Below are 22135 nucleotides of genomic sequence, written 5' to 3' on the forward strand. Positions count from 1 at the left end.
CAGACGGAAGCCACTCTTTAGTAAAAGGCACATGGCAGCCCGCCTGGAGTTTGCCAAAAGGCACCTGAAGGACTCTCAGACCATGAAAAAGAAAATTCTCTGGTCTGATGAGACAAAGATTGAACTCTTTGGTCTGAATGCCAGGCATCACGTTTGGAAGAAACCAGGCACCGCTCATCACCAGGCCAATACCATCCCTACAGTGAAGCATGGTGGTGGCAGTGTCATGCTGTGGGGATGTTTTTCAGCAGCAGGAACTGGGAGACTAGTCAGGATAAAGGGAAAGATGACTGCAGCAATGTACAGAGACATCCTGGATGAAAACCTGCTCCAGAGCGCTTTTGACCTCAGACTGGGGCGACGGTTCGTCTTTCAGCAGGACAACAACCCTAAGCACACAGCCAAGATATCAAAGAAGTGGCTTCAGGGCAACTCTGTGAATGTCCTTGAGTGGCCCAGCCAGAGCCCAGACTTGAATCCGATTGAACATCTCTAGAGAGATCTTAAAATGGCTGTGCACCGACACTTCCCATCCAACCTAATGGAGCTTGAGAGGTGCTGCAAAGAGGAATGGGCGAAACTGGCCAAAGATAGGTGTGCCAAGCTTGTGGCGTCATATTCAAAAAGACTTGAGGCTGTAATTGTTGCTAAAGGTGCATCGACAAAGTATTGAGCAAAGGCTGTGAATACTTATGTACATGTGATTTCTCAGTTTTTTTATTTTTAATAAATTTGCAAAAACTTCAAGTATACTTTTTTCACGTTGTCATTATGGGGTGTTGTGTGTAGAATTCTGAGGAAAAAAATGAATTTAATCCATTTTGGAATAAGACAGTAACATAACAAAATGTGGAAAAAGTGATGCGCTGTGAATACTTTCCAGATGCACTGTAGATCAAGAACAATTACCAAGCAGAAAATGGCATAGAAGTGGTGTAAGAGAATCAGGAGCCAGATTCTACATGCACCCCATGTTTAGTATGCAGTTGGTCTAAAGGTGAATGAAGACATGTCACTCCAATTTTGCACGGTAAAAGATGCACAGAGTCACTGCGCCACTGTAAATCTTTCTATAGAATCCCACTATTCAGGGACATATTGCCAAAATTTAACCCTGTATCATACAACAACCATTTTGACATGCCTAGAGGCAAATACACACTTCCACAGATAAAATATGGAGTCAGTGGAGTACTTCAGCTGGGGCCATGACACAACACCAACAGCTCTACCTAACATTTGCATTTTATAGGGCTTCTTGAAGTTCATGCTAACATGCTGTTTTCTTCAAGTAGTAATAAAAAACATGGCTAAACTCAAAAATTAAAATAAGCACTATTTTCCTCATTTTGTCAAGTTCCACGTGTCGGTTTGTACTTCCTTTTCTTGAGTATGGAAGTCTTTTGGGCTGTGAAAGAGAAGCTGAAGCTCCAAACCCAATGACTTAACATGTTATTTTCTTAGGTCCCAGAATGGACAAAGTGCAGTTCGAGGGAGAAGCGTAAGGAGAAAATGGAAAAACCATTCTACTCAGATTCTGAAGGAGAGTCTGGACCCACAGAGTCTGCAGACAGTGGTAATTATTTATTTTTTAGTGTCACAAGATAATTTGGATTTGATTATGTACTATTTAGAACTGATTTATAGCCTATTATAATGACATTTTACCACTTTACCTGACTAGTTCAAACACATATTATGCAACGACATTTTAAGGGCAGGAGTTCAAATTTACGTTTTAAGTCTGTTTTATTCATTTTTGACTCCTTTTTGTTTGACACTATACGAAGTTGCAAAAGTTGCAAAACGTAAAAGATTACATTTCACATCTGGTTGGTCACATCATTACACACTCAAAGCGTACATAATTCTATTTCTGAATGAATTCTAGAATTAGATAAAAGTGCCAATTATGAAAGCACATGTGTATGTGTGTTTTGGCTTTTTTTAAACAATAAGGACAACTTCTGCAATTTCACATTGAAGTTCACCTGCCTTGAATACAAAGGATCTCCAAACATGTCTTCTATTTTTCTTTTTGTCGTGTGTTGATGCAGTGCTCTATCATCATGACTGTGAGCCATTTTCATGTGTAGTTTTTACTCATATTTTTCTTGCATATTATTATGCTTTTTCAAAGTAATCGGTATACTTGCAGTGACTTACTGATTTTCACTGTGTACTAACAATAATGTAAAAAGGCTAACACCATTCCATCCATCCATCCAGTTTTCAACCCGCTGAATTCGAACACAGGGTCACGGGGGTCTGCTGGAGCCAATCCCAGCCAACACAGGGCACAAGGCAGGAACCAATCCTGGGCATGGTGCCAACCCACCGCAGAATCTAACACCTTTCCATTTTTGGAAATTTAGTATCAATAATGGTACCGATGTGTCATTTTTTGTGACATTCCTAATTGTGACATTATATTTTTTACTTGCTAGGTAGATGTAGGTTTTAGACAGATAGTAATATAAGTAACAAGCTGGTTAAGTTTGCAGATGATACCAAGATAGGTGGATTAGCAGATAATTTGGAATCCGTTATATCACTACAGAAGGACTTGGATAGCATACAGGCTTGGGCAGATTTGTGGCAGATGAAATTTAATGTCAGTATATGTAAAGTATTGCACATTGGAAGTAAAAATGTTAGGTTTGAATACACAATGGGCGGTCGGAAAATCGAGAGTACACCTTATGAGAAGGATTTAGGAGTCATAGTGGACTCTAAGCTATCGATTTCCCGACAGTGTTCAGAAGCCATTAAGAAGGCTAACAGAATGTTAGGATATATAGCACGATGTGTGGAGTACAAGTCCAAGGAGGTTCTGCTCAACCTTTATAACACACTGGTGAGGCCTCATCTTGAGTACTGTGTGCAGTTTTGGTCTCCAGGCTACAAAAAGGACATAGCAGTGCTAGAAAAGGTCCAGAGAAGAGTGACTAGGCTGATTCCAGGGCTACAGGGGTTGAATTATGAGGAAAGATTAAAAGAGCTGAGCCTTTACAGTTTAAGCAAAAGAAGATTAAGAGGTGACATGATTGAAGTGTTTAAAATTATGAAGGGAATTAGTACAGTGGATTGAGACTGTTATTTTAAAATGAGTTCATCAAGAACACGGGGACACAGCTGGAAACTTGTTAAGGGTAAATTTTGCACAAACATTAGGAAGTTTTTCTTTACACAAAGAACGATAGAAACTTGGAATAAGCTACCAAGTAGTGTGGTAGACAGTAAGACGTTAGGGTCTTTCAAAACTCGACTTGATGTTTTCTTGGAAGAAATAAGTGGATAGTACTGGCGAGCTTTGTTGGGCTGAATGGCCTGCTCTCGTCTAGAGTGTTCTAATACAGGCTTGAAAACAATATATTTTCACTTGTGTTCAGAGACTGATGATTATATATACAGTTTGCTGCCTTTGACAACTGTTCTTTCTCCTCAGAGTCAGAGATGGCCAGTGAATCGGAAAGTGGAAGTGGAAGTGGAAGCAGCAATGAAGAAAGTGGGTCGAGGTCTGACAGTGAAGACAGCAATGAAACGGGGAAGGAGGAGAAGAAAACAAGGAAGAAAGTGAAGAAGGCAGTCCACGAAAGTGGTGATAGGTAAGTTTTTGGTCTTCGTTGATGTCCTAACATTCTGAGATCTGTACAGATTTATTTGTTTTGTAGATTTAACTCACACGTGTGAAAATGGAACTATTACTAGGTATGAAAGCAACCATAAACATGAAACTGTTCATAGCATAAATTCATAGTCATCAATACAATCTTCAATAAAGGAAATTCATACTGTACTTTCTTTGCAATTATTTATTCATCCATCTATTTAATGCCCCTGTAGCATTCCAAAAAGGTTTTTGGAGAGGAAGAGCCTATTCCATTCACAACAAGTACAAGGCAGGAACCAACCCTGGAAAGGTCTGTCCATCACACAACATACACACTTGGCTGGAACAATAACGTCAATGTACCTAACAACTAATATGCAGGAAGGACACCCATAATATAAAAAGAAGCAATTTGTAAGCACTACAACTGTTATTTTATACCAGTAACGACAATTAGTTAGTATGTTTTTTTAAATTTTTCACTTAAGATGGCACTTAAGTCTTCAATCTGCCTCAATAATGATTTAAGATATGAAGAGGTAAAGGAAGTGACAGCGAAGGTGGTAGGGATGAGAACGGCACCCATACGCATGTGCTGCACAGCCTCCCTGCTAGCCGCTGCCAAGAGTAGATTCTACAATAAATTAACATAAAAAAGAGGAATAACCTTGGAGGTCAATCATTACCCTGAAAGCGGATAGCAGACATCAAGTAGTATATGTGTACCAAATTTCAGGTCAATAGATCAAACTGTTTGCGAGCTACAGGTAATTTAAAATCCTGAACAGACATACGAACAGCCACAGTAGCGTAATATATATAAAGATTTTTGCCTAAAGACAAACATAAATGCACAAGGAATGACACTATGGACCTCACTAAACTTGTCCTTGGGGTTGTGTCAGCTTGCTTCCTTACCCATTTTCCATATATTCAGTTTTTTTTCAATTCTCAAAGTTCCAGTTATGTCCTTTAGCAGGAGTGCTGCCTTAGAATCTCAGTTATTGAGGTCTGATGAACAATATGCAAAATACAGTGGTCCCTGGAGATCTAATTACCCCTTTGTACTTCTGGAGGCCACAAAATATACATTTTTAAAACATGCCAATTCCATTACTGAGTTTGTAAGAAAAATTATGCTGAAATACAAATTGTTATGGTATTTCCTTTTATTTTAGCCTGCCTCACAATTGATATAATACACTTCTGCTTTCCATTCTCTTAAGTAACTATTGCTGCAGCACGGCTCTGTGGCAGGGTGGCGCTGAAGCAGATTAGTTCATGGCATGCAATGACCAAAACTGATGAAACAGCCATTGTAGCAAGTGACATTTTGTGAAGCCTAAGTGTGCTTTGTATCAAAACAAAGATAAAAAAAGTTCTCTACTCATAACTTTTACTTCTAAACATAAAAGTAGATCACAATTGCTTTACAATAATAATAGCTACATATAGTTACAAAAAAAGTAAAAACTATAAAGAACAATTGTTTATAACAGTAGATGATCTTAATGTCCAGCTTAATTACAAACTATGGTCAGATGGCCAGGGAGTACAGGAAAACAACTCAAGTTGGCAGGATTTTGGAGAAAATAAACCTGTTGGTATTAGAAGGCCAAAGGCCTACTCAGTCCCCCCCCTTGTACTCTGCAGTCCCTGAATTTGTCACCATTAATAGGATCCTCTTATGGAGTTTGCAGGTCTGAAGTGCTAAGTGGTGTGAGATTTATTGACAGAGTACATACATGTGCATGTTGTGATGTTTTACATAAGTCATGCGCTAGCTGTGCTACCTGCCTAAGATGGGTTGAAATCTAAGCAATCAGCATAGACCTCAGTGTTAACATTTGCAGAGCACCATACATTGCCTATATCTCTGCTATGTGCCATTTGGTATGGGATTCATAAAGGCAATGTTAATGTTTGTAATGTGCCATATGTTGGAATGATAAATGCAATGTGTTTTATTACTAAAAATGTTTGTGATGTGCCATCTTTTGGAAAGACAGAGACATAGCAACCGGATGGACACACATAAAGACACTCAGACACTTATCATTTTATTAAGGTGGTTATATTAACTCATAGCATTCTACATAGATGACTGTATATTCTATATTATAAAGTAAGGTTTCTTTTCTCATCCAACAATGGACCAGTAATGAGACCACCTGATTAAAAGGGTGGGTACATTTCTGTTATGATAAAACACAGACACTAATCTTGAATAACTATAATTTTATTCAGAACAATGTGATATTTTAACTCTATGTTATTTATTACATACAAGGATCCATCCATTATCCAACCCGCTATATCCTAACTACAGGGTCACGGGGGTCTGCTGGAGCCAATCCCAGCCAACACAGGGCGCAAGGCAGGGAACAAATCCTGGGCAGGGCGCCAGCCCACCGCAGACATACAAGGATGTGTTTGATTAATGATTTTAGTTATTTTTATGAAGTGTCTTGGCCCATCTATAATAACCATGAAGGCAAACTTAATTCACTTACTAAGGCAACAAAAAATTAAATTGAAACACTTGAATTTTATGGGCAGCCATATGAACTGCACAATGTTGAAGGGTCAGTTCCTTATTTTTTGGTGTTGTGACATGCACAGTGTTCAGGATTATTGTGAGAACTAAAATAACCAGGAGGCGATTTAAAAATGAGAAATTATGGACAAAAGTCAAGTAAGAGTCAGAATATTGGAAAGCCAAAGCAGGAATGAGTTACCAGACTCAAACAGTGAAACAAGTTTAAAAAAATCAGAATTAGAAAATGTTCGTATCCAGAACGCAAAATCATAACACTAGGGCCTACTTGGAAATAAAGCTAACTATAGCAATGAAGATCAAAAGTTTTGTATTCACCATGGATAATGCAATTTCCCCAAGACTTACATTGTAACTTTTGTTACATCATCACTGTTATGATTCTATATGTTGGCAAATTTTTGTACAGTTGTTTAAGCCATTTTTATTAATGGTTAATTACAATTATGTTTTTTTGAGACACTGAATTTGAGTTTTTATTTATTTTTATTACAGAATTATTATTGTTTTCAGTTATTAGATAATATTTTTCCATGTTTTCATAGCTGCTTTGTTTTTATACCCTGAGCACTGTTATTGTGTGTCCTTATTGTAATGACGTGACGATGGTTGCCATAGTATACAGTCATGCTTAAAATCACATGATTAATATTATCAGTGTGCTGCTTTAAGAATTGTTGCATCAGATGCATTACCATCCAAATTTACGGATAAGGAAAGAAAAATCTAACTTTGTTTGTGGGTTAGTTATACTATATTTTCCTGGATACTGATTTTTGCTTTTACAAGGCAAAACATGAAAACAATATTAGAAATAGAATTCTCATGCTTAAAAACCTAAAAAAAATATATACACATAAATAAACAATAATACTTGAGTTAGGAGATACACCGAATGTGACTCTCTGTATTACTTATGCCTAGAGCCATCTTCAATTGCAAGATGTTTTAGGTACCCTTGTACACAGATTGTTGTGTTTGGATATCATGTAAATAATACACTATACCCCACATTTTTAAACCCACTTCTGTTTATGTCAATTCTAAAACTCATCTTCACACTGCTCTCAAAATTCCTGCATCTGACACAGCAAAACTGAAATATCACTGTTTTGAGATCACCAAGGTATTATCTACATGCACAAAAGTATGATTTTTTGTAAGTGTATGTATATTTCTTCCAAGAGCACTCACACGATGGGGGCAAAATGGTTAGGATCCCTTTGTAGTGCTGGAATCTTAGCTACAGTATCTGCTAGAATATGACAAGAGGCCCACTGTAATGACTAAATACTTTTAAAGAACCACAGGGGTGGCATGTTGGCGTGAGTAGCACTGCTGTTTCACTGATTCTGGGATCAAATCCCATGCCAGTGTGGGAGTTTGCACCTTCTTCCTATATGTGTAGCACATTCTTTCTGTTTCTTTTTTGGGTCTCTAGTTTTCCTCCCAAATCTCTAAAGACGTGTATTTCAGGTTGATTGGTGACTGTACCTAGGTTTATAGGGCCACTATTGTCATTGGTCCAGTGTAGGCATGAGCAGGAGTGTCCTACATTAGTCCTGTATTACACTATTCCAGCATCTGATTTCTTCAAAACAATCCACTGATGAAACTAATTTTATCCCTCATTAAAATCACTTGTGTAACTCTGTGAAAAGGTATGTTGATTAAATTCTATACATGAATTATATCTCCCTCAAAGATTTAAGGTAATAGTATTATCATAATGTTGTCAGTGAGCAGAGTGGAGATGATGAAGAGGAGAAAAAGAGCCAGAAAAAGAAAAAAGAACATAAACCAAGCTCTGGGTCATCATCAGAAAATGAAGAAGAAAGTTCAACTGAAAGCAGTGAGTCTGAGTCCGAGTCTGAATCTGAAGAGTCAGATGCTGACACAAAGAAGAAGAAAAAGGTTAGTATGGAAACAATCCATTGTTAATTAACTTTAGGACAATATCAGTCTTAACATGCTTGATGAAATTGGTATCTTCAATACACATTTCCAATTAGTTATTCTAAGTGGTACCATTGGACAGGACAGAAGATGCATCAAATAGGGAGAAAGAGAAAAAAGTTGTTATTCATTTAATAAAAGATAGAATACATGTATAAATGCTGTCTTCCCTAAAAAAACAAATTACAGCTTTTTAACTTGATTAGAATGGACCTGTGGTTATTTAGACAATGGCCTATCACATCTTGGAAATCCTTGAGAAATCATGAAGGTATATTTTTGAAAGCAGATGAATTAATGTTGGCACAGTGGATAATTCAATCAACCTTAATTTCTCTCAGTTTCTCTGCCATGAGAAATGTAAAACCAGCTGAAACAAATGTTGCATCCACTGAAAGGTGGGAGATCCTTCCTCCTCCTTTTTCTTGTAGTGAACTGAACTTATAAATGTCCTGTTACCCCTTTAAAGGGCTTAAAGGGCTTTCTTCTCTCCTTTCCTCAAGCATTCCTTGTGCTCTCAACCTTTACATCAAGAGAGTGAGCCATGAAAGTTTTAATACATTTAAAATTTGTTACTGCTTAAAATCATACATTTACTACACAATACAATGAACCTTTGACTAGGTTTTTGCACATTCAATGAATAGAAAAGCATCCATTCTTTCATACCTTTTCAGAACCTGCATTTGTCATTAAAGGGCTGTTACGTACTGGAGCTTACCCCACTGGGAACAACACAGGAACCCATTACCAGGACAGAATGACAATCGAGTATAAAGAGGATGAGAAACTGAAAGTATAAATAGTTCATAGGGCAATCATAACTCTTCTTATGTTAAAAAAAATACTCATTTTGTAAATATGTTGAAACACAGGTACACCGCGCCTTTGGCAAAGCTAAAGTTCAAAACCATGAAACATTTTCCTTTTACTCAAATTCAGATGATTAATGCTTACAGACCTGTATACATTCTTAATTCAGTGGAGGGTCCCTGGAGGCCAAAGCTTTTCCTAGCAGGACTTGGCAAACAATCCTGGAGAAAGGAAAACCCATGCAGATAGGAGAAAATGGACAAACCCACAGGACAGCAAGTGGGCCCAGGAATTTAAACCCAGGGCACTGTATGTGTGAGTCAGCAGTGGTGATGCACCACCATGCCACTCAAATGTTTAATGCCTCTTTTGTAATTCTTTCCAGTGTCCAGCTTCCAAACAGGTGTCTAAACAGCCAAAACCAGAGAAAAAGGAAATTTCACTTCTTGACTTGGATGACTGTAAGTAAATGATTTTTCTTCTTTAAAAAGGATTATCATACATGTTTTTGTTCATTTAAATTCACTGTGCCTGTTCAGAGCTTGATATGTTTGTTAAAATTAAGGAATTATTTATTTTTAAAATTAAGGAATTATTTTATTTTCATTGTGCTTTTCATTTTGTCGTTTTACCAAAAAATTATTTTATTTGCATTTGTGTATCATGCAAGAAGCACTTTGCTATGTCTGACATTCCATGTGTTCAGCTGAAACAACTTGGCACCCAGTGGACCAATTTTCTATAAATTTGGCACACGTTTTCTTCAATTAAAAGTACTGAGTGAGTTACATTTTCATTAAATTATAAACATCTCAACTAGAGCACACTGTACACATTGATAAAATTAAAAAAACTCTGATTGAAAACTGTTAGCCACATTTCACATAAAAGTAACAATGTTCATTTCCACATTTTCATGCGCAGGATATAGCTCAAAGTTCTTTACAAAATGTTAAAGAAATAGTTACAAGAAAAGAAACCCCCAAATTAGGTAAGAATAATAATAAATAAGAATAAAAAAATAAATTAATACAGGTTCATACAATAACACAGCTATTTAAGTACATTGTAGTAGAAAAGTAGAGTCCTTCTATGTAATATCGTATTCCAAGTATCTAAAGCATGAGTACAAAGATAATGTCAGATGGCCAGGAAGACAGAAAAAACAAAAAGAAACCTCCAGATAGGAAAAAGACCACCCAGCACCCATTGGACATTCTACCTAACATAAATGTTCTTCATTAATTCCTTGCTTTCCAGGCTTTGCCCCAGAGGATTTAATGAAGTGGGTCTCATGGACAGCTGGGGCACCTGCCTTCATCTGAGCATGACACTCTTCAGTATTAAAGCTGAGAAACATTCAATTCAAAAAAAGTGACTTCAATTATAGATTAGTTTGCAGTTTCAAATTCACCTTGAGAGAGGTTATCTCAACTTGTAGATTTTGTTGATTTTTATCAAAACAGGGAAACACCAATAGAGTCATGTGCACTGCTGCAGCTTGTGCTTGTGTGACCCTCGGTCACAGCAGATCACTTCACCTACTCCTTGAAATTATAGAGGGCAAGTTATTTGATATTATGATCATAAAAGTAAAAAATACAAGCAATGTAATTTATGTAGAAAGGAATGAAGGAGGGAACAAACTCCCTAACTGTGGCTCAGGAATTCTGTCTATTCATTTTCCTTACCTGCTTATCCAGGGACAGGTCTAAGGGCAGCTGCATCTCAGAAATCATACTACAAAAGGAAGAAACAACAACAACATTTATATTTATGGAACAATTACACAGGATGTAGATGAAAGTGCTTTACAGGATGTCCCATCAAAAAGTTACAAAAAAAGAACATGCAAATTAGTTATGAATAATAATTAATATATGACCAAAAATAAATAAATACAGGCTAACATACAGATGATACAAATCACAAGCAAACCACTATTAGAATATCTAAGGTTACAATTTGAACTGCATGGATACAGGCAAGACTATAGGAAGAAGCAAGATAATTTAAAGCAAATCAAAAGCTGTGGATCCATTGAAATAATGTTTTAATAATACACAGCTCTTTAATTCTAGTTACCAGTATTTGAACATCAAATAAAATGTAGAAATTGTCAGATATACCAATAATTATGAATTACCTCACGAAATTTTTTTAATCCTTTTGAAATAACCAAATCCAGCATACGTCCAGCCATATGTGTTGTGCTGATATCCTGGCTAAGGCCAAATGAGTGCAGTAAGCTAATAAATTATTTTGGTTTAGGGTCACACATGTTATCAACATGAAAATTGAAATTGCCTAATATGTCATAATTAGTTATTACTATAGATACTAAGTCTAAAAATTCCTTGATAAAACACTCACCATATTTTGGAGATCAATAAATGGTTACTACAAGAGCATGAGAAGCATTTGAAGGACACTCATGTGGACACGGGGACAACATGAAAACTCCATGCAGGGAACATCCAGAATGCGAACCTCAGTCTCCTTACTGTGAGGCAGCAATGCTATCACTCTTCACACTTCTGTACACTAAAAACAACTACATGGATGCATTATCTGCAGATCCAAATGGCTCAATATTTCTCTGAGATTATAATTTACCAGCAAAGTCCCACAATGACCTGCTATCCATCATGTGCCGTTGCAGCTAACAATTTTACATTGAGACTTCTAAAGAAATTTTAAATCTCAATTGGGTACATCATTCAAAGATGTTATGTTTAAGAAATTTGAACTCCAAATAGCCATAGACTCTTGACAACCAACAACAAGACACCAGGCAATGCATAGATCACTTAAATTGGCCTATAAAAGCTATTTCAGTTCTCACAAGTCTATTTGTACTGCTTTTTCAGCACATGATATTGTAAAGTACTGTTTAAAAACATATACTGAATTTTATGTACCCTACTAACATAGCATACTATATATAACTATGTTCTTTTATTATTTGTTATTTTTAATGAGTCACTGTTACAAAAATACGTAATAAGAAAAACCTGTCTATCTAAAAATCTATCTCTTTGAAAGATGTTAAGATTTTTAAAATACTCCAGTTTTCAAAACAGTTAACTAAGCCTCCAAGTGCATGTGAATGTTGCATAATGTATACATTTTCTTACTTATCTAGCACCTGTCATCATTTGTGCAGTCATGTGCTTGAGTTAGATTATTCACGTTTGCATACTAACATGAAAGGTCGTCACTTGCCTTATTGTTTTCAGCCTTATTCTTCAGCATCTTTCCATTGTGTGTCTGTTTTGGGTGTTTTATGTTTCTGATAAATTATTGTTCCAGTTCAAGAGTTAGCTCCTAAGCTCTATTTTGGTTGCCACAAATGGGTTGCATTAAGAATTTGCACTTTAAGAGTTTTTGCTTAGTTACCAGCAGAACATCTGTGAAAGTGATGAAAATTGTAGTGCTATGTTTTGGAAACAGCTGCTAGTCTGTCGGCTTCTTAATATTGCCGTGTTAATCATAAACAAAATACAATTCTTTTGCTAACTTTTGATTTTGAATTAAGTTCTAGTTTCCCAAATGAGAATACAGTAGTTAGCCATGAGGCACCATCAGTGTCTGTTTTGCCTCCTTTTGTGAAAGGAGATGTCATGTGCTTAATGTCATCAGCTTCTCTCTTCAAAGTCTGTTTTATGTAAGAAAAAATATTAGAAAACTCATAATTATTTTGTGTGCTTGCTTAAACTGTGGTTTCCATGGTTAATCGTATTGTAATTCAGCTTCTGTTACATCTTTGATATGTGTGGTTGTTTTTATTGTACCAGCTTTCTCTGTCATTATTGTAAATTGGAATTGGTTTCCAGACCCAACTTAGCTAGTTAAGTGAAGACTAAATAAATAAAATAAGTTTTTGATCTCTGAAAGAGCTTGTCAAGGAACTCTGTATAAATGACATGAGCTCAAGTAGATGTACCATAGATAAATCACATGATGGCAAAGATAAACTCCCTTGGAAATACTTTTTCACCATCTGCTGTGATGTATCCTCTTTGTTATTATGTTTGTGTGTTTTCTGTTGTGCTGAAGGCCACATGTTCACCAAACACAATTTCCCAATGGAAAATAAATTATTTAAAAGCAATACATTAAATGGGACATTTGTGTGAAATATTTTTTTCCCTTTTTTTTTAGTTATACCTCCAGCCTCTCCCCAGGTAACCCCAGTGAACAACGTTGTATCAAACAGCCTGGTTACCGACTTGGAAGGGCTTTCTCTCACTGATTCTGCACTGTCACCCACAGTGAGTAACATTTACTGGCTTTATAGGACTTTTACATTTGGTCATATACAGTATATGGTATAAATTACTTTTTACACTGCATTCTCAGTCCCAGAATAATACCAGCGTTACCAAAATATAAAAATGAGGGGGATTTATTACAAATAAGCATAGAAGGTAACAGGTGAGAGCAACAAATGGAACAGACAAAACAAACACCCTTTAGCCTCTCTGGGCCTACATAAATGGGTTTTTTGCCCGTTTGCCCGATGAGGTAGCTCATGCTTTTGAGCACCAAATATACCACCTCTTTATTTCTTATTTGGCAATCTTTCCCCACCTTAACTTGTACACTTCAGCATGCCTTTGCTCACTTCTTTACTCTGTACTCAACTGGCGAAGAGTATGAAATGCCCTATAAGGCGACCACCAGGATCAGAAATCCATCCATCCATCCATTTACCAACCCGCTGAATCCGAACACAGGGTCACGGGGGACTGCTGGAGCCAATCCCAGCCAACACAGGGCACAAGGCAGGAACCAATCCTGGGCAGGGTGCCAACCCACCGCAGGACACACACAAACACACCCACACACCAAGCACACACTAGGGCCAATTTAGAATCGCCAATCCACCTAACCAGCATGTCTTTGGACTGTGGGAGGAAACCGGAGCGGCCGGAGGAAACCCACGCAGACACGGGGAGAACATGCAAACTCCACGCAGGGAGGGCCCGGGAAGCGAACCCGGGTCCCCAGATCTCCCAACTGCGAGGCAGCAGCGCTACCCACTGCGCCACCGTGCCGCCAGGATCAGAAATGCTCTCTGTAAATACTGAACCATCTGGTAGAATTTCATTTGGTGTACTCTGCTACAATTGTAGTTCTGATCACCCATTGTTTTTAATACAGAGCATGGTCCATAAACAACTAGCTTGCTGCCATATCATGTTCAAGTGGACTACTACATACTTTTCAATATGCCCTGATAATTTGCCTGTGCCCAGGGAGTAAAAACAGCACCTATTCCAGCCTGTAGTACCATTCTCTACTGCATCTCCCATCACAGCTTTTAATGTATAATTTTAAAAGGGTGACACATGTCACAATGAAATAATCATTGTATAGTAATTTAAGACAGTTTCACAAATGTAATTATAGTTTATATGGTTTCCAAATTAGGCAGCTGTATAAAAATTCTATTGTAAAACTACAGCTTTATATTTGAATGCCACCAATAGCACCTGTAGCCTTGTTAGCTGAAGTACACTAAAATGTTCAAATTATATTAACAGAAAAAACCTTGTGGTTTAAAGATAGTAATTTTGTTAATAAGAACTACTTATGAATGTTTTAAAATTCCATTTTTGTTTTGTTTTTTTTTGTCCAGCGTCTCCTGACTCACTGGTATGAGAAACACTCATATATGATATGATGTACCATTTAGCTCGTCTTAATGCCATGTTATGCAAGATGTCAAGATTTTTAGGGTTTTCTATAATATCTGGTTCTCTAGACGTGAAAAAGCATAATTAGGCCATTTTGGACCATATTTGGTGCAGAAAATTGCAGACTTGCAATAAAGAGTAAACCAGTGTCTTCAGCAAAAATGATCAGAAGGACTAAATGTTATGCAGGACACATCAGATGACCACAGGAGTTCTCCCCCTAATGGAATATGAGGTGTTAAAGTTACTCCTTTTTACTATTTTGAGGTTGCTGATATTCCAGCCATCCATTATCTAATCCGCTATATCCTAACTACAGGGTCACGGGGGTCTGCTGGAGTCAATCCCAGCCAACACAGGACGCAAGGCAGGGCGCACACGCACACACACACACACACGCGCACGCAAACACACACACACACACACACACACACACACAAACACCCACAGCACACACTATGGACATTTTAGGATCGCCAATGCACCTAACCAGCATGTCTTTGGACTGTGGGAGGAAACCGGAGCACCCGGAGGAAACCCACACAGACATGGGGAGAACATGCAAACTCCACGCTGGGAGGACCCGGGAAACGAAGCACTGCACCACCATGCTGCCCTGGTTGCTGATATTGAATATGATATTTTTTTTTTTTTTTCTAAGAGCCACTCCCAGAAGATAAAAAAGTGACAAATTTCAAACATAAGCATGTGGGGTATCATTTTAGACTATTGTAAGGTTAGTGATTATAAATATAATGTTGTTTTGATCCTTTACTATTCCTCTATTGACCTCTATCAAAGGGCGCAGAAAATGACAAATTTCTATTACAATCAAGAATATTTATACTTTAAACATTTAAATAGAAGCACATATTTTAATATTTTAAATATATGAAGCAGCTATTCTTGTTTATTATGTAGTTTTACCTCATTATATTTCTTATCTACTCCCTCAAATTAGGGCAGCATACTCTAATTTAGACTTTTTATTAGGTCTGTAATACAGACAATCAATTTTTAAGTGCAATCATGCATATATATACCCTTAGATTGTATATTTTTGACTTAAAATTAAAATGCAGGATGGCATTATGGCATAGTTGTTTGTGCTGCTGCCTCTCAGTGCCAGTGTCATAGTTTAAAATTTAACACCTGCCTCTGTCTATGTCAAATCTATAGTTTTCCTCATATCCATGTGGTATTCCTCTGACATCTACAAAGTCATGCTGGTTAGATTAATTATAGACTCTAAAATGGTTCCAGTGGATGTACAGTGTCCAAAGTGAACACTGCATTGGATATGTCCTAGCTCCAGGGGTTGTTTGCACCCAATTAGTCAAAAGTAGCCTGTGGTCCTCCACATCTCTGTACTGAATTAAGCAGGTTTAAGAATGTATGTTATAATATATAATAATAGGTTTGTGAATAAGAATAATGGAAGTCATATTTTTGAAAGATTAAAATATTGTTATATCTTTGACTTTTTTTGTAAAATATCTCCATTCTCTTCCTAGATGATAAGTCCAAATTTTGGTTCTGTAAAGATGTACAACTTGCTACATCGAATCACTGGAGAAGGCTTATCAGTGGAGTATTGCTTCAGTCGGCAACCTTTCAGCCCAGATCCGCACATGGTGGCCGTGCAGGTGCAGTTCTCCAACAACTCAGAGACAGAGGTCAAGAACGTCAGAATAGAAGAGATGAAGCTTATGTCTGGAATGAGAATCCAATCATTTCCTGAGATAGGTCAGTACCTGTTTGATTCTTTAGTGCTAAAATGTATCTTTAATTCTAAAATAAAGATTTGCATCCTTTCCTTTTATTTTTGAGGATTCGATTTAAATACTCCATCAAACATGTAATTCTGAAAGTGTTATTCAGGTTTGTTTTTGTTGTTATATTATATTCTTGAATTGTAAGAAGCCCCAATTAGTATTTATATATACTATAGCTCAGTTCATAATTAATGAGCAGTGTCTTTAATTAAAATAATAAGTAGCTCTGACTAAATGCTCCCATTGGTGAAGTAGAAAGAGTTGTTTGTGTCACAACTGGAGTCCCTACAATGTGGAGTTAACATGTTTTCCCCCAGAATTCCCATTGCTTTCTTCTAGGAGCTGTGGTTTCTTCCTGCAGTCCAAAGACATTTTTTTTGGGTGAATAGCAACTGTAAATTGTCCCAGAGTGACTTTGTGCGTAAGCATGCTCTGGGATAGACTGTCATCCCACGTAAGCCTGCCATCTGCATAGACTCCAGCACATCACAAATTTCCAGTTTATAGAAATAAGTGGATGTGGAAATATATGTGAATTTTCCCTTGGGATTAATAAAGTATCTATCTATCTATCTATCTATCTATCTATCTATCTATCTATCTATCTATCTATCTATCTATCTATCTATCTATCTATCTATCTATCTATCTATCTACTGTATATGGGTGGATGAATGACTCTGAGTAACAGAAGAAATCCTTGATTAAGCTTCACAGTAAGCAATGTCATAAAGTGTTTGTGCAGGCAGAATTTAAGAAGACCCTTTCTAATTACTGTTAATTTTTCTTTAAGGAGAGTCTATTCAGTGAAGAATAAGCCAATATTATATAGTATGCCAGCACTGCAAAAAAGTGCACCTCTTTAGAAATAGCCTTAAAAAAATTACTGTCATATTAATGAAACACTTCACTTGGGCAACCGGCTGAGTAACCTGGGCTCTGAGGTGACCTTTCCACTTCATAGCTTCAGTAGAAACACCCTCACAAAAAGCACTCACACACACGTACAGCCAGGCTCATTCATACACATATAATTTAGGGTCACCAGTATACCTAACAGCATGTATTTCTTCTTGCATATACAATATCTGTCTTGACCTCTGAAGAATCGCAAGGCACTCAGAGAGTAACTTTGTTGAATATACATTACTGCACATATTTATTTATTACTGGCCTTGAAACAGGACCTCAGAGTAGATGGAGCACAGTAACATTATGAGTGACTAATGCAGTATCAGATTAAAGGCAATTCTGCCCAAAAATCGAATAAAACACCCTGCATTCTATACTGGTTGGCTTGTTGATCAAGGTCAAATGATCTTTGACTTTTCCATTCTCAAGGATCATGGACCCAAAAGGTTTCTTTTCAGTAGGACCTTCAACTGTACTGTATTATATGTGTAAATGTTTAAAGCCTGTTTAGCCAGTCTGTCCAATGAAGATATTTCTTTATTGCTATAGTTTGATTCTTTTGAAATGGATGATTGGTGCTTTATTTACAAATCACTTTTGATGGAAATGTTACATCAATGCCTGTGCTTCACACCTTTTACTTTTCTGATATTAGAGGTTTTGGCTCCTGGTGAGGCAGCAACTGTCGTTATGGGAATTGACTTCTGTGACTCAACTCAAGCTGCTAACTTCCAGCTCTGGTATGTAGAATACCTTTGTTTTGTTCTATGTTGTACTGACAAAAGTAAGTCTCCTTAAATACAACATACATTACATTATCATGTTACATCATCTACATGTCGCCATACTTTACGTCTGTCCATGCACTCAGACACACTCTACTCCGCACTTAGCAATGGTGATTACTTTGCTGTCACATTTTTAAACACACTTATTATATTGATTCAATACTTAGCTAATGAATCTGTTTTACTTACTATTGGAGTATTATTCTGCAAATATTGCTGTCACCTTTTGATAATTTTTACATCTGATTTTTAACCTGCCCTTTTCATTCTTGCTTCTTGCCTGATTAGTAATCTTAATCTTTTGCCTGAATTTGACTAATGCTTTCACCTGCTTTTACTGACCTGTTTTTGTTGAAGCCAGATAACTGCTGACAAAGTATAATGTAAATCTTTCGATTTACTAGGGAGTCAACATCTCCACCTTCACCTGTGGTTGTAAATTCTGGCTAGTGACCTGAAGTATAAGATTAAGAGTACATGCAGTCAAAATAAGGTTCCTACAAAGGCTTGCTAGATTCATACTCCATGATAGGGTGTACAACTGCTGTTTCACTGGACTGAAAGGAGCCGATTCAATTCATTTGAACCATTTCAAGTTTTTTTTTTTAAACGTTTTATTTTTTTTAGTTAATTTTGATTTCTTTGTGTTGTTTTGGTTTTCAACATCTTAATGGTGTCACACTGTGCTTTCACTTCAGTTAAATCCAAGGACGTTTGCTTGTTGTAATGTCTCACAGTACATGCATCAGCTAATGATGTGTCAAAAGATTCATATTTGTGTGTACTTATTTAAAAAAAAAAAGACTCCATTCAAAAAGAAGCAATAAGAACATCATTTTGTTAATCTATTGCAGGTTCCTGATTTAGCATTCAAGACAACAGTTTGCCCCTCTTATGAAGGTTCACTTTTCAACTTGTCTTGCTCCTGTTTCTAGACGATGATGTCTGTTTATTATTTTCAAATCTCTGACATCCAAGAAATAAATAAGAATTGAAACCTTTTTCTACTTAGAAAGATCCATTCAGAGGTTACAGCTGATTGTTTGAATTTTCATAATCTGCCTTGTACAGTTCCACCAGTGACTCTCGTCTCCTCATGCTGGAAAAAGCCTCCATAGTCTAGCTCAAGCACTCAACTGAAAGGTTAGATCGAGTCCTGAAGAGGAGTTAAAGTTCTAACATATTCTGTATTCTGCTCACAGTTGCCTAATACTCACTGGGTTTTTTATGATAATTTTGAAATGGCTGAAAATGTTGTCATTTGTACACAGTAAAGAGATTTTTGTTGGCAACAGAAAGCAAAAATGAAATTGTATCAAGTGTATTATAAGCAATACTATATTTTGTTGAAGGAAGCACAAACGAATAAATTTGCGGAACTGTGGTAGGCAAAATCTACTAAACGTTCTTTAATGGCATTTTTTAAATTAGTAAACGTTTTCTAAAAATTGTTTCTTTGCAGGTGACACAGGGATAATGTTCATAAAGTAGTGTTATCCTAAACAGTACTACACAGATTGCTATGAAGAAAGGCATGCTATGAATCCTATTGACAATTGGTAAATGTCTTGTCAGAGCACAAATCCTACATGATTTATTTATTGTCCTTCTGCAGATATTGTAAACACTGGAAAGGCTTTTGTAATTTATTATTAAAATTAAACATGCAGGTATAGTTCTTTCTCTATTATAAAAGAAAATCTTGAGACGAGATGAGACTATGACCAAGAGATATTTTCAAGTTGGTAGAAAGGGTCCCGCCCTCCTTTCAACCATTTCAGTTTAATGGCCCACGTCCATTGTCTTCTCAGCTCTCATTTGTATGAATGCTTTTGTCAGACACAGTTCCTGTGCTCTCAGCTCTTATACATTTTTACATTTTCCTCACTTTAAGTTCCCAATAAAAGAAGACTTATTATGTTCAAATCTTATTGAAAAATTTCATCCCGAAAGGTTATCAAAAGAAGAAATGAGTACATGGGCAATCCAAGCACTAAGAAACGATGAAGTGAAATGAATTAATGCGAAAATTGGCGATCGGTTACACGGCAAATTGGTTAAATGCATATCAATAGACTATGCTGAAACAGTTGGTGCTGATGGTGTGGAAGAGGAAAACATCAACTTACAATATCCCGTTGAATATCTACAACCATTAACACCGTCAGGTCTTCCACCGACCAAATTACTGTTTAAAGAAAGATGTATCGTAATGTTATTGTGTAATTTATGTATGAGTGATGGGCTATGCAGTGGGATAAGATTAGCTGTATTCAGAATTGGTCAAACAATTCTAACATGTAAAATTTTATCAGGTGACAAGAAAGGTAATGTAGTACATCTTCCACGGATAACATTAGACACCAAAGGAGATCTTGATATGCCATTCGTTTTAAAATGTTTACAGTTTCCCATTAGAATAGCTTTTACTATGACAATTAAATCACAGGGACAAACATTCGTAAAAAAGTCGGTTTATTTATTAGAGACAAAGAAACTCACTCACGGGCAGTTATACGTTGCGTTGTCATGATGTAAGTCCAAACACAGAATCAAAATTCAATGCGATATTGACAAAAAGTTAATTCCAAATATTGTTTTCACTGAAGTTTTACAGTAAAAGTGTAAGTTTAAAAACTATTTGCGTGTTAATTTCAAAGCCAAACAGAACGGAAACGTATAATGCAATGAATACCTCTAATGCAACATGAAACATAATTTTCTTTCAATTTATTTTTTTGCTATGGTTAATTACTCAGAGTAATGTAAAATAGTTAGTTCTATTATGCATATGTAACAATTCCCATGAAAATAACAATCTGTTTAAATTGTACATCCGCTTCTTAGTATGCGAGTGGCAGAGCTGCAAAGTAGCTAGCATGTAGCGCCTGCCCAGGGGTTGGCGAGCGAAGCGAACAAGGCAGAGAGCCCCCTAGTAAATGAAAATTGTCTTTTGCTTGCTTATATGCCACCATTTAAAAGTGCCACCAGAAAAAACCAAACCATTGCTGAAAAATTAAAAAAAACTCATTTAGGAAGATGTAACAACCCATCTTGCAATTAAACACTGCAGACTTTAAAACATTTTCTGCTATTGTTTTGGTAGAAGCAGGTATTCACTTCTGTTGTTACTGATGTTGTTGATTCTCCTTCCCTCCTTAGCACACACACTCGCAGCTTCTTTGTGTCTATCCAGCCACCGGTTGGGGAACTTATGATTCCAGTATTTATGAGTGAGAACGAGTTCAAAAAAGAGCAAGGTAAGAACTGCATGAAGGGAAAAGGCTAACCAGCTTGAGATTTTAAGAGTATTGAATATTGCAGTGTTCGAAGAGATTTAAAAAATATACATTTTAATAGAGTTAAGATGTGAACTTCTTGCAAGAGCAGTGTGCTAATGTCACCATCCAGCTTCCTGATGTTAACAAATGCTAGACATCAAGTTAATTTATAAGAAGATCTTAATTACGGATACAGGGTTCTCTTATACCTTCCCTCATTGGGATTACATGGTGTTCCAGAGGACAAGAAAGGAAGGTCTTATTTTTCTGAGAACTACAGAGTAATAGCAGAGGAGTTCTGATGTCCCAGAGTTACTATTCAGGGCCTGTCCCTTTAAGAAGTTGGTGACACCTGAGGGGATCAGAAGGAGCTCCTGACATGGAACTGCACTTCTCGGATGGTTTGAATTACCCAGACATGCTTCTTGGGAAGCTAAATCAGGCGCTGGAAGTAATTCTGGGTCTCTTAAAAGCATCTCCCATTCCTTTACCAGGTAAACTTAGAGCCAGGAACAGAGTATAGACAAAGGCTCACCTGATAAGGAGGTGACGAAAGATTTGGCATCATTATAGGTGGGAGCTATAGGAGGAAGATAAGCAGGACATAACTATGATTGCATCCCTTTCGGGGTCTTTTCCCTGCAATAAACCATTTCATTGCTAGATTTTGTGGAATCTGAGTGACGTACTGGACACCCTTAGTGGTGACCATGAACCGTAGGAACATTCCTTTAGCTC

General features: G+C 36.9%; 2 protein-coding genes across 2 annotated transcripts in view; one reads left to right on the plus strand and one right to left on the minus strand.

Moving 5' to 3' along the window:
• The window catches only part of ubl7a (ubiquitin-like 7a (bone marrow stromal cell-derived)), a 1205533-nt gene that overhangs the window by 587118 nt on the left and 596280 nt on the right, over window positions 1–22135 (minus strand). The gene's annotated exons all lie outside the window — the stretch shown is intronic.
• LOC114667426 (AP-3 complex subunit beta-2) overlaps window positions 1–22135 on the plus strand; it is a 128859-nt gene that overhangs the window by 101889 nt on the left and 4835 nt on the right. The window contains exons 18-25 of the mRNA XM_051920794.1: window positions 1465–1576; window positions 3449–3608; window positions 7910–8084; window positions 9325–9400; window positions 13104–13213; window positions 16156–16387; window positions 17984–18068; window positions 21279–21376. Coding sequence (XP_051776754.1) covers window positions 1465–1576; window positions 3449–3608; window positions 7910–8084; window positions 9325–9400; window positions 13104–13213; window positions 16156–16387; window positions 17984–18068; window positions 21279–21376 — 1048 coding nt within the window. The remainder of the gene's footprint in view (window positions 1–1464; window positions 1577–3448; window positions 3609–7909; window positions 8085–9324; window positions 9401–13103; window positions 13214–16155; window positions 16388–17983; window positions 18069–21278; window positions 21377–22135) is intronic.

The sequence above is a fragment of the Erpetoichthys calabaricus genome, chromosome 17 (assembly GCF_900747795.2).
Source record: "Erpetoichthys calabaricus chromosome 17, fErpCal1.3, whole genome shotgun sequence".
NCBI lineage: Eukaryota > Metazoa > Chordata > Cladistia > Polypteriformes > Polypteridae > Erpetoichthys > Erpetoichthys calabaricus.